The sequence below is a fragment of the Erithacus rubecula genome (assembly GCF_903797595.1).
Source record: "Erithacus rubecula genome assembly, chromosome: 2".
Lineage (NCBI taxonomy): Eukaryota > Metazoa > Chordata > Aves > Passeriformes > Muscicapidae > Erithacus > Erithacus rubecula.
The window spans coordinates 19467109-19491032 of NC_136685.1; the positions used below are offsets into that span (position 1 = coordinate 19467109).

A 23924-nucleotide genomic window follows, 5' to 3' on the forward strand; every position below is an offset into this window, starting at 1 on the left:
CTGTCTCAGCACATTTTAGGATTTCTTTGTTCTCTGCTTCTATATTTTATTCTTTCTATGCCTGTAACACTGCTGTTATTTATATCCATGGCCATAAGGAAAATGCTATATTTTGTACATATGACATTGTACTTCCAAGAATTATTGGATTTTTAAAATTCTAAAATGTAAGAAACACTGTAGAATCGTGAGTGTGGTTTTCAGAAAATTGTTTTTTATACAAGTGATTCTTCCCAAAATACAAAGTGCCTGTTGTCTATGAAGCGGGTTAAAGCAGGCTGTTTTTGGTTTTTTTTAAATTGTTTCCCTCAAGTTTAGCTTTTGAATAATGCCAAAGCAAGTGAATGACTTTTGTAAAAGCTTACATTTAAATGCTGTGCCTTGTGTAAAGTGCAGATGAGTTGGATGGGGAGATCATTCTCATCCCTGTCAGTTGTACCCATTGCTTTTTGTTCAGTCTGGCCACAGACTGACTGTAATAAAAATCAATGTTGTGCAATGGCCCTGCCTCTGCATTCAGGAGGAAGCATGGTGCAGCAAGGTTATTAAGACTTTAAATTGCTTTTCTGGAGGACCCACAAGCTGAGGTGTTTGTCCTCCTGGGTGTTGTGACAGTGAGCATTGGAGAAGTCCTGCAGGGAGGAGTGGGGATGTGCAGCTGCCACAGCTGGGTCTGCTGATCTTGGCCAAACAGCAGCAGCAGTCTTTGGGAAAAATAGAAATGTCTCTATTCCCTAAAATATTTTGCTTCCTGGATTTTTAGAACTAATACCAGCTGTGGCTGTGCTTGTGGTTTTAAAGGTTGGAAGCCCAGGATTTGCTGACAGTGGTGATGTTAGCCTTCTGTCTTTAGAAACTAAATGGTTTTTTTTCTTTTACATTTCAGACTTTAAAGGGTGCTTGTTGATCCTCAAGGTTAAATTTGGAGAAGCCATCTTAGAGCATGATTTTGAATATGTTTTTTCTCAGAAACAGCATAAGAAAAGCCATTAAACTTTAAGCTACAGTTTTATTGATCCTGATATAATTGTCCAGGATGGAAATTCTAGATTTTAAAGTCAGATTAAAATTAAGTATTGGGTGCTTTAAGTATAGGTTGTTGCTAGTAGGAGTACCAAAGCTGGTTGTCTGAACCAAAATTGATGAATGTAATATGTACATCTGTGAAAAAGGATGAGTTCCTGCCTGTGGGAAAGGGCCAGTGGTGCTGGTCAGCTTCTGCAGCATTTCCCACAGGCTGCCAGAAACACTGCACCATGGTGGATGTGGTGGACTACAAAATGTGGATCTTCTCTGTCCCCATTCCCTTGAGTTTCCTTCTCAGGTTTCTGGAGCTTTATGTTGTCCACTGGAACTGGCTGTGTGGGGAGCAAAGTGCTGTGCTTTGGAATTTGGACCTGAGTGGTTTGCAACAAGCTGGATGCCATAACCCCAGTGCCATGTGTGAGAGAGAGACAGCAGCATCACTGACTGATAACATACTGTCTTTCTAAGTTTAGCATGTTTGATTATGGCTCTAGGGCTCTTTTAATCAACTTTTGATATTGCAATCAATGGGAGAACGTGAAACTAACGTTACAGGCAGGTAGTAAGCAGCTAATTTTGCAAGGTTCTTCTCTGTTTACAGTTTCTGATGAATAGGATTCACCTTTACATCGCATGATGGTTAATTTGGATTCAGTTTGAGAGTACAAAGCTTGATCAGATGCAGCATTCCAGCAATCTCTGGCTTTTCTTCACATGATGTTAAAAATATATATACATCTATTAACACTTGTTTCTTTGTTGCCACAGGTTCTCCCTGGCATACTGCAGAAGCATTGCTGTATTTTACCTGACAGGAACACAGGTAAACTTTTTTCTTAATATGTAATATGATTTGGAGAAACACAAACACTAATAGAATTATATAGAGAAGGCTTGCTTGCTATTTATAGTCATTGAAATGAACTATGGTGTTTTGTTTGAATTATCTGCTTTCATGTGAAGATTTCATGTATTCTGTTAACATTCTGACGGTGGCACAGGTGTAGAGGTTGCTCTCAGGTCTCACTTATAAAGTTATTTGTATGAACTTCTGAAGCATTTTTATATTTTTAATTATAAAGTTACTACTTTGTCAAGAAAAGGGGTTTAATATTGCAGTCTGCAGTCTGGTCCTGTTGATTCAAAAAAGTACTAAGCATTAAGTTGCATGTAGCTCTAACTGCAGGTAAATGCTTGCCCTATGCTTATTTTTCAGAGTGAAGGAGTAGACAGAACCACTATCACTAACAATACCTTATTGTGGTGCAGGAAGAAACTTAAAGTGGTTGTGAAAGAACAAATAAATTGAGAATGATATTGGAAGAGAAGAAAGCCATGATTGAATTTTGCATTCTTTTATTACAGGAAAAAACAATTTCTTTTAAAATAAGTTTTAAAATCCTTTCAAAAATACTATAAGTTGAGTGAAAGTGACTGCATATGCAGCTCTGGATATGATTTGACAGACTAATTTTGGAGAAAGGAAAATATTGCATTTTTGCTATATATTATTATTGGAATATATGTGATTGCTGGCATCTCTTAAATCTGCATACCCCTTTCCCCCAGTAGGTGCCACTAAAATAAACCAATTTGCTCCTTGACTTGCTATTACCTGTATTTCAGGAACAGTTTGCACTAAAGGTAAATACAGAGAGAACTTGACAACTGTGTTGAACTGTAGTGGGATTTGTGCTTACCTGCCAATATTCAAATGAAATTTAAAATCTGATTTCCATTTTAGACTGTGAACATGATAGAAGTATTCTAGTAAGATAGTTAATAACACATCCCTTCCAGCAAGAATTTGAAATTTTATAATTTGCTAGCAAATTACAGACAGACTTTGGCCTTCATAACAATTTAAAGAGTTCCTGAAAATTTGGCCTGGTGTAATGACCTCAGCCCAGACTGTGTGCTCCTTTGCTGTTATCCTGTGCCAATGATTTTTTCCTTTTATTTGTAATATAGGAACTTCATCCAGATTCCACTGGCAACCAAACTCTTAACAAATATAGAAGTGTATCATGTAGATATCAAAGCCAGAGTTACATGAAGTGTTGGCCTGGAGCTGGGCAGTGAGACTGACCATTTATCTTTATAACCAATATCAAGAAAACCATTTGTCTAGGACTCAGTCACCTGCAGTAGTGCCTTCATTTCAACATAAGAAATAAAGGAGGAGCTTGCTAATGTAAAATTTGGTTTTGAATGTCTTGAACTCTTTGAGGAGGAAGTCTATCAGGCTTTGGTATGTAGCAGCTGCTGTGCAACTCAAGCACACTTATGTGTGAAAATATCTGTAAGTTCTGTTGTGTCTCTGTGACTACTACTTACCTACTATATAGTGGGGATTTGCCAGCAGGTGCAAAGTAAATGAAATCTGTATTCCATTTTCCTCCACTTCCTCCATTTAGTGTTTAAACAATTGGCAGAGAGAAGGAAAGTTCAGACAGGACATGGGGGATTTTTCACCTCCTTTCTGGAGTAAAAGAATGACTGAATTATAGTTTGTTTAAATTCATCTGTTAGAGATAAATTAACCTTTGTCTTGTCAGAATTTAGGTCTAAATCAACTAGTCCAAACTAAAACCAAGTAAATTTCTGTAAATGTGGAATGTGCTATTTGCATTCAAATGTATATATCATACAAAATCTTGTCCAGCTCTACTCTCAGTAAATGAGCCCAGAAAAATTACCTGACTGTGAGCTGTGGGTCTGTTTGTGTTCAGCTGTCGACATTTGGAGGAACTGAGCAATGTGCAGGCTTGAGTGTTGTTCCTAATAAATACAGAAGGATAAGGAGAAATGGACTAGGTGGAGGGGTGGGAGAAGAGAGAGGGGAAGAACGACATAATGAGACTGACAAAACCATTAGGGAAAAACAAGATGCTGTGGGGAGTAGGATGAGTGAAAGGGAGAGAGGCAGTTTCTCACTTACAGCCATTCAGCATTTCAAGCATTGGCAGCTTGGAGTTCTTGGGCTCCTCATTCAAGAGTGCCCCCATGATCAGACTCTTCCACACTATCAGCACTGGAGCTGCACCCCAGGGAAGGAAATGAGCCCTTGGGAATGATGGAGCCTGTGCTGCCTGTCCATCCTTGTGTCTGGCTGCCCTTGAGACTGTTTGATTCTTGGGGAATGTATGCAATTAGCCTGTAATTGAGAGAGAAAAGTAATATATTCCTGATTGCCTCTAGAAAAGTGAAACCTGATAGTACTCTAGAGAACTGCATGTCTCACTGTCCCTTCCTACAGTGTGTGGGAGTTTGAAGTGACCAAATTTTGTCAGTATTGGTATTCTGTATTTGTAAACTGGAGAAGAGAGCTATGCATGGAAATATAGGTACATGGGAGCCGTGATCTCCTTCTGGTGGTGATATGTGTTAGTGCTTCTACCATGAACTGTTATTCCCAGTGCTTGTAACTGAGCTATAAAAATATGTCCTGAAAAGACTTTCAAAAGGAAGCACAAAAAAATATAATTCAGCCATCCCATAGCAATGCAGTTTTGGAAGAAGATACATATTTAATGAGAAGTTGTTTCAAAGGTTAAAGAATGATTAATTTTCAAACATGTAAAACCTTTACAAAATCTGATTCTCTAAATAAAAACTGAATACAGCTAGTAGGTTTCTTGCATTAAGCTTTGCTAACAGACACTGATGTTTCAATTCTTAATTGTTAATTTATTTGTGGCTTTCCATTAATGATATTTTCATTACTTAATGAAAAGTTTATATACCGTGCACTGGCACAATGTGTGCTTGTTATTGTGTTAGCTGCTATCCAGAAACTCTATTTGTCACATACTCTAATACTCAACAAGAAATATGCCATGACTATAGTGTAAGAACTGTATTGATGACCCTGCTCATTTTTTTCATCTCCTAACCAAGACAGCAACAACTGGGATGCATTAGCAGTTATAAAGTTAATTGGAAGAGAAGCAGCTACATGCTCTCTACATGTGTTAGTAACAAGATCATAAGGGGTAACAGTGTGAAAGTACTAATGACCTGGTGGGGAGCAGCTTGCTTATTTTTTTGAATTATAACCTTTCTCTTCAGCTCCAGGTGGGAGGAATAACCCACTCCTTTTGATGGACATCCACCACCCTCTGTGTACACATGCAGTCAGCTCATATTCTCTTTATAAATACTTCCCAGCAATGATCCATTCCCTGTTACTGGGAAATCTTCAGCCAATTCAGAAGTCCTTTCCATTACTGGAGAATCACTTCTGTAAACCTTAGGCAGGTGCTAAGGCTGTGCTTCCTCCCTCCCTTAGTAAGGTTCTTGGATAGGGTAATGGATAAGAGAGCTGTCCATGGGGTATGAGCAGTGCCTTTGGTTTCTACCCTCAAAATGAAGATATTGCATTAAATGCAATATATTTTGGCATTCCTAAATGGAACAAAAAATCGAGGGGCAGGAATGCTGATTTGAAGCAGAAGTCAATGTACCCTGCTGTGGGTTACTTTTTATTTAAATGTATGTATTTTAAAAATTTATTTTTATTTCCAGGTTTGCTTGAAATAAAATTCCTCAAGCAGTACATGTGAGTTGTTTAGCTGTAGAAAAATTAATGCAAATAAAAAAGAGGACATTATCTGAGAGCTTATGCTTTTGTGTATCCTGTGTTTAAGCAGTCTTAGAGCAGAAGAGTAAATTATTTAGAGTTTGATTTTTGTTTATCCCAGGATGCCTTGTATCATACTGTAGCACAATAAGTGATCATCAAGGTATGCATAAATATACTTGATGAAGTAAAACATAATAGAACACCTTAACAGAAAGCACTAGGTGTGATTTTTACATTGCTGCAGCTGTTAAATGGACATTCTTGCACTGCAGAGATACTGATAGCTCTGTGCTTTGTCTGTCACTGTTGTGCTCTTGATACACAATTATTAGTTTTTTATCATATGAGGAAATTGCACAAACAGCTTTTGTACTATTCTTTTTCATCATGGCCATGAGTTTGGTATGTTGGACTGCAAATTTGTACTCATTTTCTCCACTGAAGATCCCAAAGGAAGGAATGAATCAATAGTCACTAGCACTTCTTGGGCTGATTCATTCTTTGATGCTTAATCTTGAATTTCCCCCTCACCCTGAAGGAGAACATAGGTACAATAAAGAGCATCTGCAGCTATCTTGCCAACTTGATTTGGGTAAATAGCTCTTTTAAACTTTGAGCAACACTATTGGGGAAAAAAAACAAAAAAAAGGAAAAAGATTGATGCTGTCTCAAGTTTCTTCATAACTCATTTTCAGGTCAGCTCTTGTGTGCTGATATTGAACTTATGCAAGATGTTAAATCCTTCATTATAATCATCCTCTTTTGTCCACTGCATTGCCTAAAATTGCACTGAAAAAAAGTGTGACCAGTGTTCTGCTTTCTGCAAAGAATGAGTAATATCTTCTTGAGAGAGTGGTAATTGCTTTATATACAAAAGCAGGAATTTAATAATAACCTATCTCTTCATTGGATAAAGTGCTGCCCAAGACTGAAATGTTTCATCTTTTGCTTGTTTACTTTTCTTGCTGTTGCTTGAAGAGCAAATATTGAGCAGGAGAAAAATCTGGTATTAAATAGAATTCCTCCACACAGATTTACTAAACCGGCTAAAGAAGTTAACATAGCTTTTTTTTCTTTAACTACAACTGTGTTGCCTTATTAGATTTTAAAATACAAGTAATGTGACTTAGTGCTCAAAACCAATGTGCTTTATAGCTAGCAAATATGTTGGTGTCTGCTAGTGAAATTTTATATATATATATATATATATATAATATATATATTTATTGAAATGCAATGGATGTTTGTAAGAAGAGCCATCCAGATGACTAGGCTGACAATGTGTATGTATGAACTGTACAGCAGCCAGTTTGATTCCACAGAAGGAGTTACAGCACAGTGTTCAGAAGCCAAAGTCCTGTTACAAAAATATCTTTACCATACACACTAGCATATTATCTTCCTCCTGAACATTTTGAAGTAATAAATTAATTGTGATGAGTTTTTGCCTTCTGCCATTGTAATAAAGAATCTTATCATATCCTCTTTTATGAAAGAGGAAGTCAGATTATCAACTGCTGCCACACAAGAATATTCACTGGGGTGATATATGACCCTCTTTAGAAGTTCTTTGCTGAAACTGAAGTTGTCCTTTTGCTTTCAAGATGTAGCTATAGATTTTAGACAGTTCCTGCAGATTTCACCTGCTGTCTGCTTGCTGAGTTAAACATGAGCATTCTCATTCAGATGTTCAGCTGCAGGCTGCCTGCTGGTACTTTCCAGCCCAGTTTCCATGGAAATGGGAATTAGAGGGGAGAAAATAAAGGAAGAATAAGTATTTTCTTAATCTTCTAGTTAATCCGGAAGTTCTCTTACCTTGGTGTCAAGGTTGTTTTGCTTTTAGTTGGATAGGCATATGATGCCAGCTTCTGCAAATTTAAAAATAAATAAAAGTAATTATCAGAGCTGCAACAAGCAAAACCTGTTACCATGACCCTGTAGAGATGTTGTAGATCACCAGAAGAGGATGAAGAAGAAAGAACTGAACTGGAGGGGGAAAGAATAAACTGATGAAAGGATGTGTAGTAATACCCAGTGGCCATTTTAAACTTAGTCCTGCCAGATCTCCTCATCTAGAATAAGGAACTATGCACTTTCCATCTCAAACTAGCCAGGAGACTGCCTTGTCTTATTGGACCTTTATGTACCTAGGATTGTTCATCTTGATCCACTAAACTCTGGCCTCCACAAGAGCAAAAACATAGGCAGTTTGGGCTAGGCTCATACTTCAAAGGGGCCAGGTCTATTATCTCAAGACCAATAGGACCTCAGACTTCAGTATCAAGACATCTATAAAACTAATCAACACATATTAGTCCATTTAAAATAATTGGACAGGCTAGAATTGATATGTGTGAGCATAAAAATGTTTTAAGGCTCTAACTGGCACAGATCTCTGTGCCATTTTGCTTGTGGTGTAAAAACAATGATCACATAGCTCTGGTGCTTCAGTCTGTGCATGGTGTCCTAGTTGGTTGCAAGCATAGTACAAAGACCTTTTTGGAGTTCCAGGTCCTCTACTACCACTAGTTCAGCCAGGGAGATGTTTTTCCACTCTTATTACTGTTATGAGAAGTCACAGTTTTGCTTTACCCAAAATTATGTAGTCCTAAAACCAAAACACGGAACAAAATACTTCACTGATGTTTAGATGTCATGTTGAATGTTTCAAGAATGATAAAATACTCTACCCTGAAAGGCAAGTGTCTCCTAACCTCTGTGCTTTTGGGACTGGGTGTAAACCCTTAGCTGTAAAATAGCACTTTCCCAACAGTCTCACCCTTATATGTGTGGGGAAATGGACTGAAGGAAGAATTCTGACTTGGTGAGTCTCGATTCGAGAGGCAGCCGTGGGCATGCGTGTTCCCAGACTCTTGGCCTGAAAGAGCTGCAGAGTCCTGGTAGCTGAAAGTGTGTAGGAAGGAAATTCTCTCCAGAAAACAGCATCCTTTTCAAGAAAGCTTACCTGACCTTTACTTCTGAAATGTTTTTTAAAGCATTCCAATGTGTACAGCTCAGCTGCTGAAGGAAGAGAGAGCTGTGCATCATCAGACACAGAAAGTGCAGGCAGCTCTGATAACTGGCCATGTTAATAATGTAAGTCTTGATAAAGGAAAGCTGTATGTAGAATGACTATGTAGATTTCTATGTGCCAAAGTGTGGGGTTTTTTTTTCATGCTTCCATCTATTTGTGAAGCAGTTGCCCAGGCAGTATGTAAATCACATGGATGAGGGGCTCTGGGTGTGTGAGTGTTCTGTACACGGGCACTCTCGTGTGGAGCAACATGGTTTTGAAGTTCACTGCCAAAAGGTATGTCTTGGCCAACACAGAGCAGTGTGTGGGTAGAGGTAAAGAGTGTGTAATTGAGCAGAGAAAGCAAAATACAGATATCTCTACTCATACAATGAGTAAGGAAAAATGTTAGTATGTTTCTCTAGAATAAGTTAAAGGTGAGGAGCACAGGAAATTCTTATAGGTCTCAGAGGAATATAGCTATAATGCTGAAGGACTCTTGAATTAATTGGTTTTGTGTGGGTTCAGTAGACCACACTGATATTTCATTACCCTTAGAGAAATTTGACTGTAGGCCAAAAAAACCCTATTCCCTTACCTTTTAAAGCTCTCAGGGATTCCCACACAAAAGTATCTGCATTCCCTGCTTAAGTAGCATCCTGCCTCTCCAGCTATGTTGAAACACCTCTGAAGCATGAACAGACCTCTTGGCTGGTATGCATTAGCCATACATAAGTCAGTTGAGCAAAGTGTAGAAGTAATAGACATGTTTTATTTGCTACCATTTTTAAGCATTTTAATTATATTCCTTTTCCCCTTAAATTGCAATTTAACTGTGTAAGTAGACCGTTATCTTAAAAAGACATATGTACCTAAACTTTGAAGACAGTCCTGAGAGCAGTAAGCAATCAAAGCAGCATTGGAAATGACCACCAGTTTTTCATTCCAGATTCATATCATTTGTATCACAGTTCTCCAATTTGGTGGAAGTTCTCCAATGTTTTGAACAGCAAAACATTTTTTTTCAGGTTTGTGGGGATAATAGAATTTATCATGAAATTTTTATTGAAAAAAGAATGTAAGTTAGAAAAAATAAGGGCTAGAACTCACATTGCTAACCTCTTAAAAGAGAACTGTTTTATGAAACTCTTGTTTGCTTTATTTTGTCCTTCTTCACCTACCTCCCACTCTTCCCATCCCTTTTTACTAGAAGAGTGGGAAAGTAAGGGGAAATGGGTTCTGTATCTAAGATGCCCACAGTGTTAGATAACTTTTATTTTCATAAGATGCCTGAACAAACTTTTCTTGCTCTAAGGCATGCTTCTTAATTTGGAATAGTCTGCCTCATGTTTTGGACTAGTATTTAACTGCCTGGGATAGAATAATAGTTTAAAAGAGATGTAGCATGCAAGCATCTCCATGATTAAAACAATCAGAGCTCTCTTTCATTCTAGTGCATTTTCCAGAAAAGGACATCCCCCTTCCACTGATGTACGGGTCGAGACTTTTTCCAGATGTACCTTTTTTCTTTCAGCTGATTTTATTAATGTAAAGTTTTTGCCATCCTTCCTAAATCTTCTTGTATTAGCTGCTTGGGTGGGAGTACTAACACATACATTTTATTATCAAAACGTCTGAGCTGTTCATGCTTTCCATTCTACAGTGATATTGTCTATGTTTAAAATGGTTTACTTTGCTAGAATGATTTTATTTGTAGTAACGGTGTTATGACGTGATTCTCCTGCCTTTTGGGATACTATAGGAGCTATAAATAACAGCTGCTAATGTCTACAGTCATGCACAACAGGAAGCAATTTAACCACTTGTCTCCTTTCTGTCACAAAGGGAAATATCAAACATTTCTGCATCAATAATGCATATGATCCCCAAAGCCATTAGTGGTGCTTATTGTAGAAGTATATTACCAGAGGCAGTGCTGCACCCTCTGCACTCGAGATTAAACGCTAGCAAATGTTTCCATGTGTGTGGTTTAGTCCTCTCAGTATGACAGTGCACTGGTTGAGACACCAGCTCTACCTCCAGAGAATCTCTCCCAATCTACCAGCCAAGAGGAGAGACACTGCTAGGCAGAAAAAAAGCAAGGGAAGAGCTTGGGAACAGCAAAAACACATGAGCTTATCCTTCCTGATACAAAGATCATTGGGACAGGGAAGGAGCAGAGAAAGTGAAGATGTTTCATCATAAAGGAGGCTGATATTTCAGTATATCTTGTGAAAGTCATTGTACAGGATTGGATGCATGCTGTCACTTGCAGGTTGTATCAATTTTATTAAAATATGTTGATTTGCTGGACTTAGGTAGTTAAATTCTTAAGTGAGAGAGTTTGAATATGTAGTTGGCCAAAGCTACTGTCCCAGAATTGCCCAGGTCTTATCTGGACACAGCTTAAAATCAGGGAAGAAGAGAGGGTCAGAGCACAGCACCAGGGAAACTATGAGAAGCATAACTCAAAACTGTACTCATTTGACAGCAAATCCTGGGGATGAATCATCTGCAGATTTTCAGTGGTATATATAGGAAACCTAAACTTACCAAAGAATAGTGATGGAATGACAAAAAGCCATGGGGGCATTTGTGGTTTTTCTTACCTTATGTAATGGCTTCTTGAATGTCCTTTATAAACCAAGGACTGATCCTCTGTACTGTACATTAAAACTTGTGAGCCATGAGCCTCCATACTGAACATGGGCAGAACAATGCTGGGGGCTTCAGCTGACAGAAGTTTAATTCATGAACCACCTTCACAAATATATTTGGAAATTGTGACTCATAGAAATCAGCCCACAAGGCATAAGAAATTACATCATGGTTAAGCTGCAGGTGATTATAAATGTAAGGGATAAGATAAGCTTCAGGGAAAGGCATGTATATATTGAAAATGCTTCAATACTTTTTTGCTCCTCTTCTAATTTGGAGGGCAATTGGAGGAAGCAATACAAAACTGAAAAGCTGAAGAGGAAGGATCAGCATGGCATGGACTGTTAACACCATGTGTTATGAGATGTGTCCTTTCTTTCTTTGCCATAAAGACTTGGAAATCATCTACAGCCATGAGCATCTGTCCATTAGGACTAGTGATCAATGTTTCATATACCTGGGTGTAAATCTTTCTGATGTATTTTATTTACACTAAATATATATAATGATTCTTTACTAAAGATCATTAGAATTTGTTGCCCAGTGCTAAAATTTTCTCTCTCCTGTTTCTATGGAAACTGTAATACTGATAAGACACAGTAAACAAATGCAGTGTATTATAAGCCTTCCCTTTAGTAGGACATTCATTTTATTAATATCTGTCCAAATTTATCTGGTGACAGGCATTGTTCATTTAACCATTCAAACAGTAAAGTATCTATTTAATTTTCACTGAAGACTTATCTTCTAGCTTTGAGGGTTTTTACTTGCTCTTAAATCATTTTCCTAACACAGTGGTGAGTTGGTATGTGCCAGTGATCGCTGCTGCTAATATTTGCTTAGCTCAGAGGAGACTAGTGAGTGCTTATACAAATTGCTTCAGAATTAGGAAAACCTCAAAGTGTAGAAGTACACTTGTTGCTAGCTAATGCAGAAACTAAACACTTCTTTTGCCTTTGACTCTTTTGAACGTGCTTATGTGTCATGGTCTTTTGGGACATAGCTGGAAAGGCACAGCCTGCTGTCTAAGAATTAAACTTAGCCTTTTGTGGAACTCACAAAGTGGAGCGTCATCTTCCCGAGCCATGTCCAACAGAAGTCTTGAAGTATTTTATTCAGCAAGAAGTTCTCTGTACATTCTAGAGTGCAAACACAGCCACACAGTGAGGAGCCTGACCTGCTCTGGCTGGGAAGACAGGCAGAAGCAGGCAGTGCATCCCCTGCAGCGCTGAGGAAGGTGTGTCCTGAAGGCATGTGCCAACCCTGGGAGCTTGAGCTGAGGTGGCAAACTTCATCCTCACTGATGATGCAATAAAATCCCTGCTTGATTGCTGATCTTGCCTTCTGTTTTACAACCTTCCTTCTGTGATACCAGTTTCAAGGTGACTAAATATGATGAAAAGGGTAAAGAGGTTTTTGAAGATTAAAACTGAATAAATTGTTCAAATGAGTCAATAAGTGCTATACCTATGCTATACTACTTAAGTGTTTTATGGGAATGAAAAGTCAAAGCTCCAATAGCCAAGGTTAGGAATGGAGAAGCCTGCTTGGTTTTCATATGCTGAAGAGACTGGAATTTACTCTGAACTCTTCCCCTGGGCTGCAGGGTGGCAATGAGGCAGTCACCTTTGATCAGGTTTGTAATGTTAAATACACTTTAGCAACTTAAAGAACTGCCATAGCATAAGCAAAATACTTTTTCTTTTCTAAGAAAAGCTTATGATACTTGTTTCATTGAAGACCTGCTATGTTGAATATCTAAATAAATCAGTTATAACTTTACTTAACAGCAGTCACTTCTGAAAAGGCTTTAAACAAACTGATAGGAATGGTGTGCTAATAAGGAAAGCTGTTGATGTAGAGAAACACAAATCATCACTCAAAGCCTTGATGTACTCCTGGTAATGGTAGTCAGCAAAACCCCAATTTTTAGGTTTTTCATTTTCAGATTCCTTAGCAATATTATGAGTATTGTTACTGCAACAGGGACTGAGATAACCCATCTGGATTTTGGATTTTGGATACAATGGCGATGAATGGTGCTCCTCAAAGACACAGAATTACTTTGATGTTCAATAAGAAGTAGGCTGTTGGGTGGTGCTCAAGGCATCTACTTCTTTGTGTGCAAAAACAAATGTTTTGGTATCATCCAAAAGAAAGCATCTTCATAGGCAGAGATATTTTGAGGGGCTAATAGTATTTTATTTTGCCTGTTTATTTTTTTTTTTTTTCCCTGTGGGGGGCAGGCCATAAGTCTTCATTATGATTGTCTTTCCATTTCTAGTGTTTATTTGAAAATGCATCCTACATAATTCAACTTATAAAGGGGGCTTGTAGAAAGACAGAGAAACTTTTTACCAAGGCCTATAGTGAGCATTGGGCATTTGTTTTAAATTGAGAAGAGAGTAGTTTTGGATTGGACATAAGCAAGAATTTGTTTACCATGAAAATGGTGAGGCACTGGAAGAAGATAAGTGGTGGATGACCCATCATTGGGAGTGTTCAAAATTAGGCTGGATTGGGCTTTGTACAACTTGATCTAGTGAAACATGTCCCTGCCTATGGCAGAGGGGCTTGGATAAGATCATTTTTGAAGATGCCTTTCAACCCAAACCATTTGAGGAATCTATTTGATATTGGTTGTACTTGTTATTTGAATTAAAATTCAAGAAAGGGTAAATTTTGAGATAGATTTGAGTGCCTGTCCTTTCAATTGTCATGAGATTCACTTTCATATTGGAAGGCAGATTTTGGCCTTAAGGTTGACATCTTCAAAATGTCAGCCTTGTAAGCATGAAGCTATTACTCTGTTGGAAGCCATTGCAAGTGATAGTTGCTGAGCTGCATCCACTGTTTTCTGCAAGAGCTGGACTCCAACTTCTTTACTCCAGTAAAGAGGCTGTGGTCATCTTTCTTATTTTGAAAGTTCATTTTTTTAAGCCCTTGTGGAAGACATCCTATCTTATTTCATCATTTTGATTTTTTTGAGCTGTAATTCAAGACCATCACAGATATATTCACAGATTTCTGTGACTTCCTTTTTCTAAGGACCTTTCATAACTATAGCAAATAACTCAAATCTTCTTCATTGTTGGTAGTTATTTTCATCCTCTCAAAAAAAACTTGACAGCTTTATCACTTGGTTAGATATTTTGGTGATTCTCATGTCTAATGTTTTGCAATTCCCTGTAGGACTTTTTGTTATTTTCTGTCTAGTTTTGCTGCATCTATTTGATCTATTAATTTAGTTCTTTAAAACTTATGTGAATTCTTTTTCTGGGTTTTTTTTAGTCACATAAGAAACAGGTTCCTGTTCACTGTACTTCTTCCTGATTAATGTAGTCTTTTGGGCTAGCAGATTCTTAGCTTTTTGATGTTGTGTAATGCTTGGCTGTAAAATTCAGAGCATTTTTAACTGTTACTGGCATCTTTGTTTGGCATTATAGAAGACATATGGCTTCCTACAAAACTGTGTCGTTATTTAACTTGAATTTTGTTGCCTTCCTGTTGGAGCTTTTGACTAAGGTATAAATACTGCACCATAAATATTTCTTTCCCCATTCAAGAAATCTGATGTTGACTTAACACTGAGCTATCTAGGAGAGCCTAGGAGGTTTAGCTTACAGGAAAAATATTTTGGTTTTTCATTCCCCCCTTCTTCCTCCTGGTAATTGGGCATGTGTGCACAGCACATTCATCTTTGAATTCTGTCTCAAGCCATGTGGATAGGACGGTATGGAAGTGCCAAGAATGAGCCAAATTTTCAGCAGAAATTAAGATACGGGTTCTCTTGTTTAGTTGTCATTGCTGCAGTATATTGAAGTATATTGATTTGAGGTTATTTATTTTTAAATTTTTCCTGGATAGGTGATGAAGTTAAAGATGGATTTTTCATTCCACTGTTTTAGCTTCACTGTCTTTTCTACTTGCACTGTGCCCTGAAGACAGGGCAGTCACAGCAGAGTGTTGTTGCTCTTTAGACTGAGTTTCCAGACTCCCACAAACAGCATGTCTTCTCTCACACAGCTGACTGCTGTTGCCAGGGATCTGTTTTTCAGAAATATCTCTCCTTTCCAGGTATTGTGAGTTAGTATTCCTCTAAATTCTTAGATGGTGATAAGGGTTCTCCATAATCTAGGATCTCTGGTACAGTCTCTGTCTCTGCATAAGCTCTTCATAATATCTTCATAATGGATGATAACTTTTAACACAATCTGCCAATACACACAATTTCTTATGGAATTACTAGTTTTGCATGTATTTTAATAAAAAACTTTACAGTGATTTTAACTTTTTGAAGAATGTGATATATGCAAGAATTCTGCCTGAAGGCATTTTATTTAATCCAATAGAAAACTGCATTTTTCAATCTAATTGTATCTATTTGATGTGATGGCCACGTTTTTTTTTTTTAAATCATTCAGATAATCAGAGAAAACTTCTGTGTCTGGAAGGTCAGGGTTTGAACTTTGGATAGTCTCCTCCCCTTGTCCAATACAAGCTCTATTCTTGCCTTCCTGGAGGTAATTCCTGTTGGTTGTGCAGCCTGTGACAGGTTCCACAGCTTTCTGAAGCAAAGTAGATCTGCATTTGATTAGTCTTACTATTAAATATTGTGCCAAGTATTTCAAACTGAATATACAATGTTGCAACTTTAAACTTTATATTGTTTGGTCCACCATGGACATAGAGAATATTTGATTTTTACCTGCTTATGCAATAGTATTTTATGTATCTGGGAACTAGTGTCCTTGATTTGAGCCTTCTGTTTTTCCAAGAAAAGATGTTAAAATAGTTTCTTGGCCCATTAACCATTTGTTTTCTAAACCCCTTGTGGAAAAAGTGAATCTGGCTTTGTACTCTTTTTCTTAAAGTGTAATGTGACTGCATTGATATTTCTTCTTATGGCACAAGAAAATGTGATCCCTATTCCTAGATAACAAGAATGTTTGTCCTGTGGTTATTCTTAAACCTAATTAAAAAAAAAAATTAAACATTTGTATAAGATGTTACAAAGCAAATGACATAGGCAAACACAACAGCCACAGTGAAATAATCCTGCTTAATCTATGTGAATTAGAAGCATAAGAAGGAAGTAATAATTTAAAAACTCAGTTTTAAGAAGTCAATTAATGTATACAGCTGTGGATTGTCTTCCATTTAAATAGGAATTAAGGCATGATAAGTTCTTAATTACCAAACATATTCTTGCTCTCCATTCTTTCCTTCCCCCATCCCTCCATTTGTGGTAAAATAAGCACTTTAAAAATATTCTCATTTCTGTATGTCTCCTTAGCTGTACTATCTAGTTCATTCTACTGATTAATTTAGAGGTGATCTTTGCAGAAAGCTGAGAAAAACATTTAGCCTATTTGAATTAATTTTATCCTTGAGATTATTAACAGAGTAGCTTCATTGATGTTATAGATATTGACTTTGGGGATGCACTTACAATATTTAAGGTTCAACAGCCAATAAATAAATCATACTAACATATGAGTTATCTGGCAACAGTGACCCTTGACCATTTCTATATTTTGTATTGGCATATATTTATGGAACAGCAGCCATCCCAGTGATAATCCTTATTTTCAATATTAAGTGTTTTTCATTTAATATGCTCACATTCAGATTACACACTGGGAAGTAAATCTATAGCAGATAAATGCCTGTTTTTCTTATGTTATGCAAAATAAAGAAATGCAGTTAGACATATTGCTGCAATGATTTTCAACATCAAGTATTTTATTCAAATTAATTAAAGGGCATGCATGCATTTACCAAACGCTGCATAACTTGCCTTCCATCAAGGTTTTTTTTCTCCTTTAAATTTCCTAATAGTAAAACATAATAATATATATATATATATATATATATATATATTTTTTTTTTTTTTTTTACCTGTGTGTGCTAGTTAGTTTTTTTGAAATAAAACTGTCTGAAGAAACTAAAGCTGAACTCTATCTTTTTGAGGTATTTGGAAGAATTTGCTCTTTTTTTCCCCCCTCCTTTTATTTTATGACTGACTATTTGTTTGCAATTCAATTCTATTAATGTACAATTTATGGTTCAATGACTTTTTCATTCCTCCAGATCACCTCAAGCTGGCTAAAAAATGCTAAAATAATTTACCAGTATGGCTGTGTACATTAAAACTCTCTAAGTGTGTCAGTGTCATACCAGTATGCAAAGTAACAATCAGGATTGCTCCAGTAGCAAATTTGATTCATTTTATATAAAACCTGAATTCTGTCTAATCTTTTTGGTTAGTAAGGAGTTACAGGTTTAGACTCTGTAATGGGTTTTCACATTTTTAAATGACATCAGGTCTTGTCATAGAATCACAGAATGTTTGGGTTGGAAGGGACATTAAAGGTTCTGTAGTTCCAAACCCCCGGTCATAAACAGGGACACCTTCCACTAGACCAGGCTGTTCCAAGCTCTATTCAACCTGGTCTTACACATTTCCAGGGATGCAAGAGTTTTCTTCAAGGTTTTAGTTAATTTCAACCAAATGTATATAGAGTGCTGCAAGCTTCCTGACTTGATGCAGGTGATTTTAAAAACATGACTCCATTATAGCAGAGTTATGAGCTAGATAGTGGTTGAAAGACAGATCTCAAAAGGTTGCTGTGATGGCAGTGAAAAGACATTGTTTTTTGAATGGCTGTGAAACAAGTGGAACCATGCTCAGCCTAATGCAGCACTCATTGGAATTAAAGATATTAAAAAAAATTCTTCTAAAACTTGTATTTGAAACAAACAATTAGAACACCATGGCTAGAATGTGTGTATAAATTAATCTCGTTCATGTCCACAAAGCTGAAAACTTGGTTTAGGGAAAAATTAACTGGTCAATTAGAACCAAGAAAAGGAGGTCATAAAACTAGAGTAGCAAAGAATGTCTTCTTGGAAATTTCAACTCTTTCTATTCTCTGGGGCTGGCTGGATGCAGCACTGTTTTAGGATCATGCTGGGAGCTGAAGGGCTGTTACTGATGCAGTATTTAAACAGAGGACTAGAGAACAGGCAGAGGGCTTCAGCATCACAGTGGTGTTCTTAATATTAGTATGTGACAGTTTTCTTTCCTGTCTATTTTAAGTGACCTTGGAAGAACACATAGGCATGCAAAAACAATGAAAAAAATGCCTTAAGATCTGGGTAAAATGCCTTGTCAGACTAATTTTGATTTTTGGTTTTTGAGAAGCAGAGGTGTATTTCAGCTGAACCAGATCAGTCCTGAGTGAAAACATCATCAAGTAAAAGGTTCTTGAAACTGTCAGAGAAAAGTAGAACGAGACCACTACAAATAAGGCAAATTTTTTGCTATGGTGGAAATGGAGGTAGAAATGGGTGGTGAAACATTTCCTATAGCAGATGCTTCATCTCTGACCAGCTCCCACTCATGTCTGCTTTGTCTCATACCTGTGACACCTGAGGAGTTTTGGGCTGACCCTTCCAGCTCGAGAGGCCAGGCCTGCTGAGTGAGAGGTGTGCTTCTAGAATATGCATGAGACAAGCACTGTGATACCAGACCAAGTGATAACCCTTTGGAACACCAGCCTTCCTAGACTTCCTGACTTTGGTTTGTGGGAATTTGCAGGGCACTTGTTATTCAAATACCTTGATAATGCACTTCAGGCAGATGTACAAGTCTTCATCTGGGCCACTTTGCTCATTGCAATGGGTATGTACTGATGACCTTTTGGGCTGTAATTGCTGTTTGCAGATTTTGCAAAATATAAAACTAGATATTAGCTGTAGCGCTAAATTAAAAAAAAAAAAATCCAAATTCTTTTTCCCTCTATTTTGTCTACAGAATTTTTTCACTCTTATTGTGTAATTTTTTTTTCTGGGCATTGGGGTTCCAGTGGCCAAGGTGCAGAGGCTGCTGTCAATGAAACCACAACATACACCCAATGTATGTGTGTAATGCCTCTTTAAAAGGTCATGATTCAGACAACCAAGTTGACTGGAGTTTTTGTGTAAAATGTAGAGGACTGTGGAGAAATGGTGACTAAACTAGAAGATTTCATGATCTTTTCTAGGACTTTGGGAAACAATGAACTGTATGTAGGTTGCTTTTCTGGTAATTAAGGGCTTCAGGAGCAGTTGAAATGGTTTCTTCATCACATCCTGTTACCTGTACAATGTAGCTTGCATATTCTCCTGAAGATTACACTTAAATTGCCTTCTTATTCCCAGCCATCTGTAACATCAGAGCTTTTATCTTGATGTTATCATGGATGGATCTTTCTGGCTCCGAAATGATCAGAGATCACTTGTTATGCAGATGAACAAGCTGAAGAGCAATTTCATAGCAGCAATTCTGAATGAATCAGAAGTGCAATGAGGATTAACAGGATTGTCACACTGAGTCTTGATGAGAAGTACACCCATCCTCTAGATACATCCTTGCCCATTTCTAGTGATCCTGCATCACAAAATATTCAAAACATTTTCTAATCTAGTTTTGCACACAAGTAAATGCATGGGCTGTGTCCTTACTAATTAATTCAGTCAAATTTTATAAGTATGCAAATATTACATGCTTATGATGTATGTACAATGAATGTGATATGCATGGGACTCAATGATGAGACATGTTTCTCAAAAGCATTGAAAAGTGTTTCCTGAGCAGAGTGCAGTATTTTTACTGTTGCAGAGGAAAGTTCTGTCATTGTTGCAGTGGGTCTTGTGCACGTATTTAAATAATGTTTGTAGATAAAGGGGGGCTCAAGCTATTGCCAAGTTGTTGATAGATTCAGGTTCCAAAGCTATTTGAAAAGGGGAAGGGCTCATTTCTTAAAAGTATTACAGTATCATTGCATTTAGTTCTATTTCTAGGAAAACATTGATCCTGGTAAATCAGTAATGTGTAAATTAATTTAATGTGATGGGATAAGATGATATCTCTGGTAACTTAAAAAATGAATCATTAGAATTTGAATCAACTCTTTTGGAAATATTTCTCATGGATAAGTCATGCAAACAAGTAAAGCTGTACTGGTTTTAAGAGGGTTCCTGAAAGATTACAGGATTTCTGTGCAGGAAAACACACCAGTATTTATTTTCAGATCTTATTTACTTAATTTATTTGGACATGTGTGCATGATTGGTGGATATACACTTAATCTCATATTTGAGAGAAATAATCAGGAAATTAGGAGAATGTCTTCCAATTTTCTATCAGAGGTGAATTACTTTATCACACTTCGTTGAAGTGATTGTGTTTTGTAAGCTAAATAGTGATTCTGTCACAGGAGTTCAGAGTCCTGTAAAAAAATTGTTGTTTTAAAAATCACACCCAGAGTGGAAAAAACAGTAATTCCCACAGTTGGATGGACTGGAGAATAATTTTGCAATGTTTCTAGGCTCTGAGCATTTTATTAAACATTTCTCTTCCACACTAGTATGAATGCCAGTTTTCCAATGAGTTCTAATATTCTGATGAGCCTGTAGTTTAAAAGTGACTCTACCTTTGTAGGCTGGAAGCATTGGCAAGGCAGGGTTGTTGTATCATGCATGGCAGAAAGATCAATCCAAGACCAATGCAAACCAAGACTACTGACAACCTTTTAACTGAATTTTATAATGGGAATAATAACGTGTGCTTTGGAGAGTGAAAATTTTAAACATTATTAAAAACTAAAAGCAATTACAGTGATTCAGAAAAAAAATAAATACAATAATTGAAACTGGAAAAGGCTATAATGAGATTATAATGGTACAATAATAATAAAAACAAATAGTAAGTAAAGGAAGATTATGCTCTCAAATATGTAAAGCTGCTGACAATAGCTGGTGAAAAGAATGGGTAAGATGGATAGGGAACATTTTGGAAACTGATGGTGCAGTAATTAGCTGTGAGCTGTGCTGCAGAAGCTCTACAAGCAGTGAGAAACTGCCCTTTTGGAGAATAGGGCCACACCCTAGTAAAATTGAGTTGTCTATGCTGAGTGGGGCAAGAGGAAGGCAACTTGGGGCTGCAATCCCCTTTTTGGGGGGTTTTGTATCACTTGTGTTCAGTCATAACCTTGTCTCCCATAGTACTCATTCTGGCCTGTGATAATATCTTATTTCAGAAGTGATAATAGAATACAAAGTGAGCAATTAAGCAAGAGAGAGATTGAAATATTGTTTTTCTTTGTGCTGTGGTGTCTCCCAAAGGTTTTCCGTAACTTCTGGTTACTCTTATTGATGTTTTCACAAATTTCCTGGTGACAGCACCACAAAGTGGGCTAACACTTCCAGAGCTGCCTCCACAGGGGCTCTGTTGAGAGGGGAGTGGGTGCCTGGCCATGTGCTCCCAAAGTGATTTACATCCATGCCAACATGGGGAGAGACAGTCCTGAGCTGGGCTGATCTTCCTACATTCCCCCACTGTGAAGGTCATGGAAATATCTGTGTGAGCACAGAGGGAGCAAAGAAGCTATCCAGAATAAAACTCACTTTTAATGTGTATTAATTCCCAGCTGTGCATCTACAAGTCCCACTGTAAAGCCACAAGAACCACATGGTCAAATGTTGGGGTTCAGAGCTGCCTCTCAGCAATACTGTTCCAGCTTCCAGCACTGCCATCTGCACTGTCAGGTATTGACAGAGATCTATTCAAACAGAGAACTCTTTTTTCACACATTACTCACTAGATCCTAAGCTAATTTATCTCTTCATGTCATATCTCTCAGATTTAAGTCCGAATAGCAGTGTGGTTTACACTGAAAGAAGTATTTTATTTGACCCACAATTGCAAAACTTCAGGATTTTTGTTTATACAGGGCCAGTAGCCAGATATTTGTGTCCCACACAGCAGTTTGAGATGAGCTCTTCTTAATCCTAGAGTATGCACAGGTTCCACTGCCTAGTGCACTTTATATAAAGATTTTGTGTTTTGTTTTTCAGGTTGCTTCTCTGGGCTCTTCTTTTCTCCTTTCTTTTTCTTACTTTCCCATTTCCTTTTCCATTCTCTTTTCCTTTTTTTTCCCCTTTTAAATTAGAAATTACAAGTATGTCTTCAATCAGGCTGTAGGACCTAGGCTACTTCTGTACTAACAAACAGAAACATGCAGTGCAAACATCCTAATATCATCCACAGATCCAGAGATATTGCTATTGTCCAATCAACAGATTTTAATGTTTTCCATGTTGGTGAATTGTTAACACAGAGGGGTTTTTTTACTGCAGTTTTTCCTTGGGGCCAAAACTCTCTGTGTCTCAGGCAATTCCTAGACAAGGACAAGTGGTAGGTGAGGCTAAGGACAGAACATGCCAACAGCTTCTTGGATGCAGCCACTCTTATTTTAGAGGAGAGTTGTCCAGAGAATTGTGTGGACAGGTTGAACATGTTACCCTCACAGGAAGAGAATGTTCCTTAGTGAATTTTGTTTGCTGGTGTTGATGTGACACAGACCTTTGTGCAAAGGAAAGAGATAGTGGGGAAGATTGTGAATGGCCTGTGAGCCTGGCCTGAATAACAACAGGTCTGTCATGAGCTGGATTCACAGGTTCTTGCTGTGAAAGTAGAAGAATAATGCTGAGTATCCTAAATTCCTGATGATGATCAGGTTTATCCTTTCTAATTTCCAACCTGTCACAGCTCTGGTTCTCCACTTTGGTGCTATTTACTTTCTCCTCTGCCCCTCTTCCTCAGACTCCTCACTCCTGGTTCACTCCTTGCTGAGGAATTTTGAGTCTCTACCTCTGAACTGCCCATTGCATTCAATACTGGTGTTTCCTGGAAACAAGATGTACTTTGAACCCAGTTTCTTTGCTTGACCACTATTACTGAAAGGATGCTTTTTTCTTTTAAGAAACATTTCTGAGAAGTAATCTGAGTTAACCAAAGCAAAGTAAGGCTAAAAATGTTTGGGTCAAGGCAGTAAATTATATATATTCTTGCCTTCATGTGCCCTTTGCTCTAGAAAGGCTGTTTGAGAAGTTGTATCTCTGTGTAGAAAACTTAGTGCCTGAAAGAACAGATCGCAACCTCTTGGCAATCCTATACACACATAATAATAATAATAATAATAATCATAGACATGGCTCAAATATGGGCATTTGAGTCTCTCAAGAAAATTCTAAATATTTGATCAAGAAGCTCAGATGCCCTGAATTCTTTTTTCTTCTCAGTGGTCTCACACACATCTCATGTCTTCATGTTTACAAAGCAGACTTTGTACTTCATGCACTTCATGTTTAAAAAGGCAAATGAAGCTGACAGTGACCTGCTCTATATAAAGCAGAAGCTCTAAAGGTCTTTTTCAATTGGTAATTTTTTTCAAGCCATATTTTCTGTACTGATCTTTGGCCATTTTCTTCAGTCAACCACTTTTTGTGTTTTTTGCATCTTGGCACATCTGCTGGGACTGGTGGGAACTTGGGATTTGAAAAGGGCACAGATACTGAATCATGCATATCTTGTATTCTAATGAAAGATACGTACAGTGTCTTACAATTTGCTCCCAGAATTTTACTTAAGTGTTAATAAGACACAGTAGTGATGCACTGGCAGCATCCATGAGAATAGCTGAGGATGAACTGGCAGCTCTGGGAATGGGCCAGGTTAGATCCTGTCCCTGTCCTGCCAGGGCAGGAGTGTCCTATGCCTCAGTGCTTGCTGTTGAGATCCTCCAGAGAGGCCAA

At 37.6% G+C, this 23924-nt stretch overlaps 1 protein-coding gene across 2 annotated transcripts in view; it reads left to right on the forward strand.

Annotated features, from left to right (window-relative positions):
* Nucleotides 1–23924, forward strand: part of DLGAP2 (DLG associated protein 2) — a 438256-nt gene that overhangs the window by 73538 nt on the left and 340794 nt on the right. For both annotated transcript variants that reach the window (XM_079325551.1, XM_079325552.1), the window contains exon 2: nt 1795–1849. In XM_079325551.1, the coding sequence (XP_079181677.1) occupies nt 1795–1849 (55 nt within the window). The remainder of the gene's footprint in view (nt 1–1794; nt 1850–23924) is intronic.